Here is a 14,948-nt window from a genome sequence, read left to right on the forward strand (position 1 = left end):
ATCGGAATGTCAACAGAGTCCTTGCCAAGAGAGAGAAAAGGCAGAATAATCCCCACTGTGTCTATCACTGAGATGAGCAAAGGGAAATGTACTGTTACGACCTCCTCATAATCCAACCACGGTGCATGAATTGCAGTCTTGGAGGTATTGTCCACACTTTTGGAGGACAATAGAAATTTAAATTAGAGTTAGGGTCGAGCCGGGTGTGGACATGAAGCAAGGGTTAGGGTTAAGGGTTAGGGTTATGGTTAAGGGTTAGGGTTATGGTTAAGGGTTAGGGTTATGGTTAAGGGTTATGGTTTAGGGTTAAGGGTTATGGTTATGGTTAAGGGTTAGGATTAAGGGTTAGGGTTATGGTTAAGGGTTAGGATTATGGTTAAGGGCTAGGATGAAGGGTTATGGTTATGGTTAAGGGTTAGGATTAAGGGTTATGGTTAAGGGTTAAGGTTATGGGTTAGGGTTATGGTTAAGGGTTAGGGTTATGGTTAAGGGTTATGGTTAAGGGTTAGGGTTATGGTTATGGTTAAGGGTTAGGATTAAGGGTTAGGGTTATGGTTAAGGGTTAGGATTATGGTTAAGGGCTAGGATGAAGGGTTATGGTTATGGTTAAGGGTTAGGATTAAGGGTTATGGTTAAGGGTTAAGGTTATGGTTAAGGGTTAGGGTTATGGTTAAGGGTTATGGTTATGGTTAAGGGTTAAGGGTTATGGTTAAGGGTTATGGTTAAGGGTTAGGGTTATGGTTATGGTTAAGGGTTAGGGTTATGGTTAAGAGTTAGGGTTATTGGTTAGGGTTATGGTTAAGGGTTCGGGTTGAACTGGATGTGGACATGTAGCTAGGGTTAGGGTTATGGTTAAGGGTTAGGGTTATGGTTAAGGGTTAGGGTTGAACTGGATGTGGACATGTAGCTAGGGTTAGGGTTATGTTTAAGGGTTAGGTTTATGGTTAAGGGTTAGGGTTGAACTGGATGTGGACATGTAGCTAGGGTTAGGGTTATGGTTAAGGGTTAGGGTTAAGGTTATGGTTAAGGGTTATGGTTATGGTTAAGGGTTAGGGTTGAACCGGGTGTGGACATGTAGCTAGGGTTAGGGTTAGGGTTATGGTTAAGGGTTAGGGTTAAGTTTATGGTTAAGGGTTAGGGTTATGGTTAAGGGTTAGGGTTATGGTTATGGTTATGGTTAAGGGTTAGGGTTAGGGTTAAGGTTATGGTTAAGGGTTATGGTTAAGGGTTAGGGTTATGGTTATGGTTAAGGGTTAGGGTTGAACTGGATGTGGACATGTAGCTAGGGTTAGGGTTAGGGTTATGGTTAAGGGTTAGGTTTAAGGTTATGGTTAAGGGTTAGGGTTAAGGTTAAGGTTATGGTTAAGGGTTAGGGTTATGGTTATGGTTAAGGGTTAGGGTTGAACCAGGTGTGGACATGTAGCTAGGGTTAGGGTTATGGTTAAGGGTTATGGTTAAGGGTTAGGGTTAGGGTTAAGGGTTAGGGTTATGGTTAAGGGTTAGGGTTAGGGTTATGGTTATGGTTAAGGGTTATGATTAAGGGTTAGGGTTAAGGTTATGGTTAAGGGTTATGGTTATGGTTATGGTTAAGGGTTAGGGTTGAACCAGGTGTGGACATGTAGCTAGGGTTATGGTTATGGTTAAGGGTTATGGTTAAGGGTTAGGGTTAAGGTTATGGTTAAGGGTTAGGGTTAGGGTTATGGTTAAGGGTTAGGGTTGAACCGGGTGTGGACATGTATCTAGGGTTTTGGTAAGGATTAGCTTCCATCAGGGTGATGTTCTCTGTCTACAGTACCTGCTGAAGAAGCTGTGTTGTCCAGTAGATGTGTCTCCATCATACGAGTCACTCTGTTTCCTGCTGAGGGGCTGTCTGGCCTCGTTGTGTCCATCGCTGGGCAGGGCCGAGATATCAATGTTACTCTTACTCAGCCTCTTACTGGAGCTGAGGCCAAGGCTGGGGCTGTGACAGGGGCTGTCATCAGGGTTATCCTGCGTGGGTGGAAGAGAGCGTGGGACACAAGCCTTCACCGTTCACTCACACTCAAATACCATAACTGAACACAAATGAGCAGCTCATTGCTAATCCCTCTTTCTCAGCACATAGGAGAATGTGGGAGCTGGCTAGCTACCAGACCTGGGTATAAATACATGTGCGTTTGAGTATTTGTACTTGAAATATTTCTGTGTATGAGTATTTTTCAAATAATGTGGCCAAATCAACAACTTCTATTTGAAGTATTTTAAAGTATTTTAAAATAATTTTCTATAAATAGCCTACAATTTCAAACTACATTATGTCAAAATACAGTACTTGTTTCCAAATACATTATTTAAAATACCCCTAGGACCAAACAGACCCAGGTTTAAATGCATGGAGTATTTAAATATTTGCATTTGAAAATACACTTTGTTTTGTGTATTTGAGTATTTTCAAATACATACCAACACTTTCCATGTGTATTTCCAAATACATTTTAATATTCAATTACTTTATTTTAAATGTCTCTCAAAGTAATTGAAATACACAAAAGAATATTAGAGAGAGAGAGAGAGAATAGAGAGAGAGAGAGAGAGAGAGAGAGAGAGAGAGAGAGAGAGAGAGAGAGAGAGAGAGAGAGAGAGAGAGAGAGAGAGAGAGAGAGAGAGAGAGAGAGAGAGAGAGAGAGAGAGAGAAGGAAAGAGAGAGAGAGAGAGAGAGAGAGAGTGGAGAGAGAGAGTGGAGAGGTTCGGACAGTGAGAGCAGCCCAGGGGATCATGCAGTACTAACTGGGTGTAAACAAACAGGAAAAGACAGGCCAGCTCAGGACGGAGAGAGAGGATTTTCAAGGTCTTGGCTAGGATAGCATGGGGAAGGAGAGACTGTCTGAGAGGAAAGCTGTCTGAACAGAGAAGATCTTACACAATTCTAGCTACAGGCCATGGGGAGATAGTTGAATAGCACAGAAAGCACAAACTGAAATTGTAATGCCTCAATTTAAAAGGGTCTAGGGGAATCTAAAAGTGCAGTTTTACAGAACATGTTAGAGTATATGTTGATTGAGTTGTAATGTGTCATGCCACTACCTTGAGGCTCTCAGTGCTGTTGTTCCTGCTGCTGCTGGGGCTGCTGTGCTGCCTCTGACTGCTACTACTGCTGCTGCTGAAACACAGGGCGTCGAAGCACAGCACACCTCCCACACAGTCGCCCATCACACACACCTGGACAGGAACACACAAGCACGCACGCACAGACACACACACCGTTTTAGAGACCCTCGCTCCATGCCTCCCCAGCAGGCAGATTTGGGCCCCGTGCCTGTTCAGATCCATAGTCGAATCTGAATGTCAATAACACACTTCATTAGGACTGACTCGGTCTGAGGGAACAACACATTTCTCCTTAATTGGTTTGACGTGACACCATTGTACTTGGCTTCCTGACTTGGAATTGCATTATGACCACAAATCTTGTCAAAGTTATGAAAGGAGGGGCCTCCCGAGTGGCGCAGCGGTCTAAGGCACTGCATCACAGTACTTGAGGCGTCACTACAGACCTGGGTTCGATCCGGTCACAGCCGGCCGTAACCGGGAGACCCATGAGGTGGCACACAATTGGCCCAGCGTTGTCCGTGTTAGGGGATGATTTGGTTTGTCTCATCGTGATTTTCTTGTCTCATCACGCTCTAGTGACTCCTTGTGGCGGACGGTGTTTCCTCCGACACATTGGTGCAGCTGGTTCCAAGTTAAGCAAGCAGTGTGGCTTGGCAGGGTCATGTTTCGGTGGATGCATGGCTCTCGAGTCCGTAGGGGAGTTGCAGCGATGGGACAATACTAACTACCAATTGGATATCACGAAAAAGGGGTAAAAGTACAAAATATATATAATTATTCAAGGAGAGGAAGTTCAATATAATAGAGTTTATACCTTGTACGGTTTTGCCAATAATGTGCTCTTGAAAATTACAGCACTTAATTAAAACATAGGTCTTTATCAGAGAGGGGATTGCCCACAGTTGTGTGAGAGTTAATGGGGTCTGCAGACGGCATGATAAAGCTGCAGGTCTCTGGCGACATTAGTCCCCACAGTGAACACAGAGGATTACCCAGCCCTCTCTATCCCAATCATCACTTCCTCTGGAAATGATTGGCTTCCATTAAATGGACTGCAGCACATTATTGGATTTGGCCTGAGAGATTAGAGGGAATGAGATCTCCCATTCTCTCTCTCCTCTTCTCCTCCCTTGTTCCTAACACTATGATTCATCTCCAGTCAGTCAGTGTGACCCTGTGGGAGCCGGGGGGACACTTTAGAGGACGGACCCACCTGACCAGTGAAGCCCTTTATGGGCGGACACTTCCGGAGGATGGACCCACCTGGCCATTGAATGCCTTTATGGGGGGGGGGGGGGGGACACTTTAGAGGACGGAGCCACCTGGCCAATGAAGGCCTTTATGGGGGGGGGGGGGGACACTTCAGAGGACGGACCCACCTGGCCAGTGAAGTCCTATATGGGGGGGACACTTCAGAGGACGGACCCAGCTGGCCAGTGAAGTCCTATATGGGGGGACACTTTAGAGGGATGGACCAACATGGCCAGTAAAGCCCTGTCTGGGGGGGACACCTTAAGAGGACAGATCTATCTGGCCAGTGAAGCCCTGTCTCCAGGGACACTTTAGAGGACAGACCCACCTGTCTGGTGAAGCCCTGTCTCCAGGGACACTTTAGAGGACAGACCCACCTGTCCGGTGAAGCCCTGTCTCCAGGGACACTTTAGAGGACAGACCCACCTGTCCGGTGAAGCCCTGTCTCCAGGGACACTTTAGAGGACAGACCCACCTGTCCGGTGAAGCCCTGTCTCCAGGGACACTTTAGAGGACAGACCCACCTGTCCGGTGAAGCCCTGTCTCCAGGGACACTTTAGAGGACAGACCCACCTGTCCGGTGAAGCCCTGTCTCCAGGGACACTTTAGAGGACAGACCCACCTGTCCGGTGAAGCCCTGTCTCCTGGGACACTTTAGAGGACAGACCCACCTGTCTGGTGAAGCCCTGTCTCCAGGGACACTTTAGAGGACAGACCCACCTGTCCGGTGAAGCCCTGTCTCCAGGGACACTTTAGAGTACAGACCCATCTGTCCAGTGAAGCCCTGTCTCCAGGGACACTTTAGAGGACAGACCCACCTGTCCGGTGAAGCCCTGTCTCCTGGGACACTTTAGAGGACAGACCCACCTGTCCGGTGAAGCCCTGTCTCCAGGGACACTTTAGAGGACAGACCCACCTGTCTGGTGAAGCCCTGTCTCCAGGGACACTTTAGAGGACAGACCCACCTGTCTGGTGAAGCCCTGTCTCCAGGGACACTTTAGAGTACAGACCCACCTGTCTGGTGAAGCCCTGTCTCCAGGGACACTTTAGAGGACAGACCCACCTGTCTGGTGAAGCCCTGTCTCCAGGGACACTTTAGAGGACAGACCCACCTGTCCGGTGAAGCCCTGTCTCCAGGGACACTTTAGAGTACAGACCCACCTGTCTGGTGAAGCCCTGTCTCCAGGGACACTTTAGAGGACAGACCCACCTGTCCGGTGAAGCCCTGTCCGTCCTGGGACACGAGGAAGCTGTGGTAGGCCTGGTTGGCGCGGGTGATGAGGGTTGCCACGGCGTCCTGGTAGTGTGGGGCTGCGATGGCGAGGAGCGGGAGGGCGGCCAGGGGCAGGTGGTCAACGCTGCTGGACACACAGCTCTCATCATAGCTGTATGGGTTCAGACTGGGACAGGAAGAAGTCATTTTTTGAGCCTTGAACAACAATCAATTCAATTTTAAAAAACAAAACATTATTTATCCCTGGAAATGTACTTGTGTTGCCATAGTTTCGTGTCTTACAAGGAGAATGGAATGTACCTATATGGTGAATGGAGATCCCTCTGACATTTATCAACAGGCATTCATTCATCAATCGTTTCCACTGCACAAAAATGTCTTGGGAAATGGAATTTGGAAAAAGTATTGTAATTGGCTGCTTCTGTTAAACCAAGGTTATTTTGGGAAAGATCCAACAAAATGATTTGTTAACCAGGAACATATAAATACGATGAATGAGCATGTGGCTAATCATCTCTCTCTCTCAATTAGATTTAAGGGCTTTATTGGCATGGTCTCTCTCTCTACAGGTGCAGGCTTGTAGACTCTCCCCGGCTGGCACAACCTGTCCTCCTATGCCTGTCTGATAGCAGCCTCTGTTTATCTGATGTGTGTGTGTGTGTGTGTGTGTGTGTGTGTGTGTGTGTGTGTGTGTGTGTGTGTGTGTGTGTGTGTGTGTGTGTGTGTGTGTGTGTGTGTGTGTGTGTGTGTGTGTGTGTGTGTGTGTGTGTGCATGTGTATGCATGCGTGTCTTTTCTGTGTGTTTGAATCACAGGGAGTGACAGTGCTGCACGCCACAGCGTCCGAGTAATGCCCTCTGTAGAGAATAGGGTGCCATTTGGGATGGACCCAGTGCCTGGAGGGACCAGTATGGGGTGTGAGGGGTGGGGTCAACATGGTGCAAAGACCTAGCAGTATCCCTGTAGACATACTACCATTGATAAGAACATCAAGGAGAGGAATTGAGCTTTCCAGGTGGATGTCTCAAGCTATGATGTCTGGCTGTTACTATGAAGGGAGGAGTACCCCTGCTCTCTCTCTCTCTCTCAATTCAAGGGCTTTATTGGCATGGGAAACATATAACATTCGGGGCGGCAGTGGTTAGAGCGTTGGACTAGTAACCGGAAGGTTGCAAGTTCAAACCCCTGAGCTGACAAGGTACAAATCTGTCATTCTGCCCCTGAACAGGCAGTTAACCCACTGTTCCTAGGCCGTCATTGAAAATAAGAATTTGTTCTTAACTGACTTGCCTAGTTAAATAAAAATAAATATATATACACTGCTTCAAAAAATAAAGGGAACACTTAAACAACACAATGTAACTCCAAGTCAATCACACTTCTGTGAAATCAAACTGTCCACTTAGGAAGCAACACTGATTGACAATACATTTCACATGCTGTTGTGCAAATGGAATAGACAACAGGTGGAAATTATAGGCAATTAGCAAGACACCTCCAATAAAGGAGTGGTTCTGCAGGTGATAACCACAGACCACTTCTCAGTTCCTATGCTTCCTGGCTGATGTTTTGGTCACTCTAGTGGGTAGCATGAGATGGAGTCTACAACCCACACAAGTGGCTCAGGTAGTGCAGCTCATCCAGGATGGTACAACAATGCGAGCTGTGGCAAGAAGGTTTGCTGTGTCTGTCAGCGTAGTGTCTAGAGCATGGAGGCGCTACCAGGAGACAGGCCAGTACATCAGGAGACGTGGAGGAGGCCGTAGGAGGGCACCTTTCCACCTTTGTGCAAGGAGGAGCAGGAGGAGCACTGCCAGAGCCCTGCAAAAGGACCTCCAGCAGGTGTCTGCTCAAACGGTCAGAAACAGACTCCATGAGGGTGGTATGAGGGCCCGACGTCCACAGGTGGGGGTTGTGCTTACAGCCCAACACCATGCAGGACGTTTGGCATTTGCCAGAGAACACCAAGATTAGCAAATTGGCATCCCTGTCTCACCCCACAGCCCTGTGTGAAGAAATGTGTTGTTTTTTTTGCCTATTTTAACACTTGAAAACATGGATTTTATAATATCGTATATTTTTCCCCCAACACCACTTTCCATCAATTTGTATAGTAGACCCTCATGCCAAATTGAGTCTCTCTCTCTCTCTCTCTCTCTCTCTCTCTCTCTCTGTGTGTGTGAACAGATCCCCTGTGTCTGTGGTGGGGAACATGGAGCATGAAACTGTGACACCACTATAATAAGACTTGCCTACAGTATAAAAGTGATAGGAACAGTTTTCTGTTCAGTTCTTTCACAGGTACAGTTAGGCTAGGTGAAAGGTTCCGTTTCACTAGAATGTATCTGAAGCTGGTACAAGACCCCCAGAATGGTCGACTGTCTGCTTTTAAAGCTGCGTACTGTAAGTACTTAGACTGTAACAGCGGTACTATATGGGTTATCCACTGGTAGTCACTGTCAAGGGCCTGTGTAATGTACTGAGGGCAAGGTCATAGCTATAGCTGTGCTGTGTCATGCTGTTCCTGTCATGTTAACAGAGCCCTGTAGAGCCCCCTGCTGCTGGCACAGGACACAAACATTACCTTAACACTGCTGGCACAGGACACATACATTACCTTAACACTGCTGGCACAGGACACATACATTACCTTAACACTGCTGGCACAGGACACAAACATTACCTTAACACTGCTGGCACAGGACACAAACATTACCTTAACACTGCTGGCACAGGGCACATACATTACCTTAACACTGCTGGCACGGGACACATACATTACCTTAACACTGCTGGCACAGGACACAAACATTACCTTAACACCCCTGGACAGGACAAACACACATTACCATAACACCCCTGGACAGGTGGATACACGGCCAAGACCAAGGTCAAAGGGCACCTAGACACAACACAACAAGACATCCCAAAGCCACCCAGCCAGCTTCTCTCATCAGCCTGTTCTTTATTTATTTCTAGAGATGGATAATTAGTAAACTACTTATGCAAACACCTGCTGTTGGTATTGCAGTGGGATGTCTATTCTTTACCTTTATAGTGTCCAGACAATGCTTTGTTACTGACTTTCAGTGTAATTGGATTCCACTATACAGGTATGTTGTTGTTGGTTGATTTAAAGTTGGGCTGGGGATCAAATTTCTTGGTGCTGTTTGTTCAGTACAATTAATTAGAAGTAGGGAGACAGCAACCTGTTCTTCCAGGTGTAAAATTATTGCTCAACCAAGGGCTCGTTAATTAAGACTGTAATAGGAATCAGGTTAGATTCTCCAGATTCTCAATTAAGACAACATGTTCAGCCCTAAAGACGCTCAGAAGAGGCAGAAATGCTAATGAGGTTGACATAGCAACATCAATACAGCAAACACTGTTAACACTGTGGATAACTGTCTCAGGAGACTGAGACTATTGCTTCTCATCTTTCTCAGTCTGCCATATTAACAACACAGATTCTAATAGGAACACAGTGGCTTTCAAGTCTCCAGACACTATGACAGAGTATATCTGCTGTGTGAGATAATGACACACACACACACACGTTCTCATGAGGAGAGTGTTCATGCTAGCCGGGAGGAATCTGGGGATATACTGTGGTATACCATCAGAGCAGCACAGGCCTCCCGAGTGGCACAGTGGTAAAAGGCTCTGTATCACGGTGCTTGAGGCATCACTACAGACCCGGATTCTTTCCCAGGCTCTTTCGCCGCCGATCGCGTCCAGGAGACCCATGTGGCGGTGCACAATTGGTCTAGCGTCGCCCGGGTTAGGGGAGGGCTTGGTCGGCCAGGATGGCCTTGTCCCATCGCGCTCTAGCGACTCCTGTGGCGAGCCGGGCGCAATGCACGCTGACTTTGGTCATCAATTGTACGGTGTTTCCTCAGACACATTGGTGCAGCTGGCTTCAGGGTTAAGTGAGCAGTGTGTAAAGAAGCAGTTCGGCTTGGCAGGGTCGTGTTTCGGAGGATACATGGCTCTCGACCTTCGCCTCTCCCGAGTCCGTATGGGAGTTGCAGCGATGGGACAAGACTGTAACTACCAATTGGATATCACGAAAAAGGGGTACAAAAATGGATTACATTACATTTTTTTTAAAGCAGCACACACTTTAAGAGACCCTTGGCTACTCGCTCTCTGCCTGTGTGTAACACTTCTAACAAAAGCAGGCTTACAGTTAAGTTCAACCTACAGTGAGCCTGTCAGCCTATTCCTACAGTACATGAACGAACCTCTTCAATAATACAACTGAGAGAATTATATCAAGGCCATTCACAAAGCTCTTATCAATGCATTGATGACTGTCGTTTAAAAACAAAAAACTGTTAGAATCAGGGTTTTGGGTTTAGTCCCAAATGGCACCGTATTCCCTATATACAGCACTACGTTTGACCAGAGTCCTATGGGCCCAAGCAGTGCACTACATTGGGAATAGGGTGCCATTTTGGACACAATGTTTATCATCCTTTCTCACATCCATTTCTGATTCTACAGGTTTACATATTAATGTGCTGATGAAGAGATGCCTAGCTAGCTGCCATTAACAGGATCCATCCATTAGGAGCGGCATGGCAAGAGAGAGGAGATAAGGCTGATTAAACAGATAAGCCCCTAAGCTAGCATCAGCAAGCTAGCATCTCTCCTCAAAGCTAATACAGCACACAGCAGCCTAACCTTGAGAGAAGGTTACACTTTCTCACATTCTCTCCCACTTCATCTAATGTCACAGAGCAGCAAAGACTGAAAAAGGCTCTCTTCAGAGAGGGTTTGTGGAATTTCTGCTTAATTGCCCTCCCCTTGTCTTAATGGCCTGGGTACACAGTTTACAAAGCGAGGGAGAGACAGAGTCCGAGGGAGAGACAGAGACAGGGAGAGACAGAGACAGGGAGAGGCAGAGACATATACAGAAGGAGAGGCAGAGACAGAAGGAGAGACAGAAGGAGAGGCAGAGACAGAAGGAGAGGCAGAAGGAGAGAAAGAGACAGAAGGAGAGACAGAGGGAGAGACAGAGACATATACAGAAGGAGAGGCAGAGACAGAAGGAGAGACAGAAGGAGAGGCAGAGACAGAAGGAGAGGCAGAGACAGAAGGAGAGACAGAAGGAGAGGCACAGACAGAGACATATACAGAAGGAGAGGCAGAGACAGAAGGAGAGGCAGAGACAGAAGGAGAGGCAGAGACAGAAGGAGAGAAAGAGACAGAAGGAGAGACAGAAGGAGAGGCAGAAGGAGAGGCAGAGACAGAAGGAGAGACAGAGACAGAGGGAGAGACAGAAGGAGAGACAGAGGGAGAGGCAGAGACAGACAGAGAGACAGCCGAAGAGACAGAGACATGTACAGAGGAGAGGGAGAGACAGAGACATGTACAGAGGAGAGGCAGAGACAGAGACATGTACAGAGGAGAGGGAGAGACAGAGACATGTACAGAGGAGAGGCAGAGACAGAGACATGTACAGAGGAGAGGGAGAGACAGAGACATGTACAGAGGAGAGGGAGAGACAGAGACATGTACAGAGGAGAGGCAGAGACAGAAGGAGAGACAGAGACAGAGGGAGAGACAGAAGGAGAGACAGAGGGAGAGACAGAGGGAGAGGCAGAGACAGACAGAGAGACAGCCGAAGAGACAGAGACATATACAGAAGGAGAGGCAGAGACAGAAGGAGAGACAGAGGGAGAGGCAGAGACAGAAGGAGAGACAGAGGGAGAGACAGAGACATATACAGAAGGAGAGGCAGAGACAGAAGGAGAGACAGAAGGAGAGACAGAGACATATACAGAAGGAGAGGCAGAGACAGAAGGAGAGACAGAAGGAGAGGCAGAGACAGAGACATACAGAAGGAGAGGCAGAGACAGAGACATATACAGAAGGAGAGGCAGAGACAGAAGGAGAGACAGAAGGAGAGACAGAGACAGAAGGAGAGACAGAGACATATACAGATGGAGAGGCAGAGTCAGAAGGAGAGACAGAAGGAGAGGCAGAGACAGAAGGAGAGGCAGAAGGAGAGAAAGAGACAGAAGGAGAGACAGAAGGAGAGGCAGAGACAGAAGGAGAGGCAGAAGGAGAGGCAGAGACAGAAGGAGAGACAGAGACAGAGGGAGAGACAGAAGGAGAGACAGAGGGAGAGGCACAGACAGAAGGAGAGACAGAGACAGAAGGAGAGGCAGAGACAGAAGGAGAGACAGAGACAGAAGGAGAGACAGAGACATATACAGAAGGAGAGGGAGAGACAGAAGGAGAGGGAGAGACAGAAGGAGAGGCAGAGACAGAAGGAGAAACAGAAGGAGAGGCAGAGACAGAAGGAGAGGCAGAGACAGAGACATATACAGAAGGAGAGGCAGAGACAGAAGGAGAGACAGAGACAGAAGGAGAGGCAGAGACAGAAGGAGAGGCAGAGACAGAAGGAGAGACAGAGACAGAAGGAGAGACAGAGACATATACAGAAGGAGAGGGAGAGACAGAGACATATACAGAAGGAGAGGGAGAGACAGAAGGAGAGGCAGAGACAGAGGGAGAGGCAGAGACAGAAGGAGAAACAGAAGGAGAGGCAGAGACAGAAGGAGAGACAGAAGGAGAGGCAGAGACAGAGGGAGAGGCAGAGACAGAAGGAGAAACAGAAGGAGAGGCAGAGACAGAAGGAGAGACAGAGACAGAAGGAGAAACAGAAGGAGAGACAGAGACAGAAGGAGAAACAGAAGGAGAGACAGAGACAGAAGGAGAGACAGAAGGAGAGGCAGAGACAGAAGGAGAGGCAGAAGGAGAGGCAGAGACAGAAGGAGAGACAGAGACAGAGGGAGAGACAGAAGGAGAGACAGAGGGAGAGGCACAGACAGAAGGAGAGACAGAGACAGAAGGAGAGGCAGAGACAGAAGGAGAGACAGAGACAGAAGGAGAGACAGAGACATATACAGAAGGAGAGGGAGAGACAGAAGGAGAGGGAGAGACAGAAGGAGAGGCAGAGACAGAAGGAGAAACAGAAGGAGAGGCAGAGACAGAAGGAGAGGCAGAGACAGAGACATATACAGAAGGAGAGGCAGAGACAGAAGGAGACAGAGACAGAAGGAGAGGCAGAGACAGAAGGAGAGGCAGAGACAGAAGGAGAGACAGAGACAGAAGGAGAGACAGAGACATATACAGAAGGAGAGGGAGAGACAGAGACATATACAGAAGGAGAGGGAGAGACAGAAGGAGAGGCAGAGACAGAGGGAGAGGCAGAGACAGAAGGAGAAACAGAAGGAGAGGCAGAGACAGAAGGAGAGACAGAAGGAGAGGCAGAGACAGAGGGAGAGGCAGAGACAGAAGGAGAAACAGAAGGAGAGGCAGAGACAGAAGGAGAGACAGAGACAGAAGGAGAAACAGAAGGAGAGACAGAGACAGAAGGAGAAACAGAAGGAGAGACAGAGACAGAAGGAGAGACAGACACAGAAGTAGAGACAGAGACAGAAGGAGAGACAGAGACAGAAGGAGAGGCAGACACAGAAGTAGAGACAGAGACAGAAGGAGAGACAGAGACAGAAGGAGAGGCAGACACAGAAGTAGAGACAGAGACAGAAGGAGAGACAGAGACAGAAGGAGAGGCAGACACAGAAGTAGAGACAGAGACAGAAGGAGAGACAGAGACAGAAGGAGAGACAGAGACATATACAGAAGGAGAGACAGAGGGAGAGACAGAGACAGAAGGAGAGGCAGAGACAGAGACATATACAGAAGGAGAGACAGAGACAGAAGGAGAGGCAGAGACAGAAGGAGAGACAGAGACAGAAGGAGAGACAGAGACAGAAGGAGAGACAGAGACATATACAGAAGGAGAGGCAGAGACAGAAGGAGAGACAGAGACAGAAGGAGAGACAGAGACAGAAGGAGAGACAGAGACAGAGACAGAAGGAGAGACAGAGACATATACAGAAGGAGAGGCAGAGGAGAGGCAGAGACATATACAGTAGGAGAGACAGAGACAGAAGGAGAGACAGAGAGACAGAGACAGAAGGAGAGGCAGAGACAGAAGGAGAGACAGAAGGAGAGGCAGAGACAGAAGGAGAGGCAGAGACAGAAGGAGAGGCAGGACAGAAGGAGAGGCAGAGACAGAGGGAGAGGCAGAGACAGAAGGAGAGGCAGAGACAGAAGGAGAAAGAGAAGGAGAGGCAGAGACAGAAGGAGAGGCAGAGACAGAGGGAGAGGCAGAGACAGAAGGAGAGGCAGAGACAGAAGGAGAGGCAGAGACAGAAGGAGAGGCAGAGACAGAGGGAGAGGCAGAGACAGAAGGAGAGACAGAGACAGAAGGAGAAACAGAAGGAGAGGCAGAGACAGAAGGAGAGACGGAAGGAGTGGCAGAGACAGAAGTAGAGGCAGAGACAGAAGGAGAGACAGAGACAGAAGGAGAAACAGAGACAGAAGGAGAGGCAGAGACAGAAGGAGAGGCAGAGACAGAAGGAGAAACAGAAGGAGAGGCAGAGACAGAAGGAGAGGCAGAGACAGAGGGAGAGGCAGAGACAGAAGGAGAGGCAGAGACAGAAGGAGAAACAGAGACAGAAGGAGAAACAGAAGGAGAGGCAGAGACAGAAGGAGAGACAGAGGGAGAGGCAGAGACAGAGGGAGAGGCAGAGACAGAAGGAGAGGCAGAGACTGAAGGAGAGGCAGAGACAGAAGGAGAGGCAGAGACAGAAGGAGAGGCAGAGACAGAAGGAGAGGCAGAGACAGAAGGAGAAACAGAAGGAGAGGCAGAGACAGAAGGAGAGGCAGAGACAGAAGGAGAGACAGAGACAGAAGGAGAAACAGAAGGAGAGGCAGAGACAGAGGAGAGACAGAAGGAGTGGCAGAGACAGAAGGAGAGGCAGAGACAGAAGGAGAAACAGAAGGAGAGGCAGAGACAGAAGGAGAGACAGAAGGAGTGGCAGAGACAGAGGGAGAGGCAGAGACAGAAGGAGAGACAGAAGGAGAGGCAGAGACAGAAGGAGAAACAGAAGGAGAGACAGAGACAGAAGGAGAGACAGAAGGAGAGACAGAAGGAGAGACAGAGACAGAAGGAGAGACAGAGGGAGAGGCAGAAGGAGAGACAGAAGAAGAAACAGAAGGAGAGACAGAAGGAGAGGCAGAAGGAGAAACAGAAGGAGAGGCAGAAGGAGAAACAGAAGGAGAGGCAGAAGGAGAGGCAGAGACAGAAGGAGAGACAGAAGGAGAGACAGAGGGAGAGGCAGAAGGAGAGACAGAAGAAGAAACAGAAGGAGAGACAGAAGGAGAGGCAGAGACAGAAGGAGAGACAGAAGGAGTGGCAGAGACAGAAGGAGAGGCAGAAGGAGAGGCAGAGATAGAAGGAGAGGCAGAGACAGAAGGAGAGACAGAAGGAGTGGCAGAGACAGAAGGAGAGG

At 48.4% G+C, this 14,948-nt stretch overlaps 1 protein-coding gene across 2 annotated transcripts in view; it reads right to left on the reverse strand.

Annotated features, from left to right (window-relative positions):
- pitpnm3 (PITPNM family member 3) overlaps positions 1–14,948 on the reverse strand; it is a 137,237-nt gene that overhangs the window by 46,528 nt on the left and 75,761 nt on the right. For both annotated transcript variants that reach the window (XM_031796225.1, XM_031796224.1), the window contains 3 exons: positions 5,552–5,741; positions 3,064–3,198; positions 1,796–1,989 (listed from right to left, as the gene is read on the reverse strand). In XM_031796225.1, the coding sequence (XP_031652085.1) occupies positions 1,796–1,989; positions 3,064–3,198; positions 5,552–5,741 (519 nt within the window). The remainder of the gene's footprint in view (positions 1–1,795; positions 1,990–3,063; positions 3,199–5,551; positions 5,742–14,948) is intronic.

This window comes from Oncorhynchus kisutch, linkage group LG18, assembly GCF_002021735.2.
Source record: "Oncorhynchus kisutch isolate 150728-3 linkage group LG18, Okis_V2, whole genome shotgun sequence".
Taxonomy (NCBI): domain Eukaryota; kingdom Metazoa; phylum Chordata; class Actinopteri; order Salmoniformes; family Salmonidae; genus Oncorhynchus; species Oncorhynchus kisutch.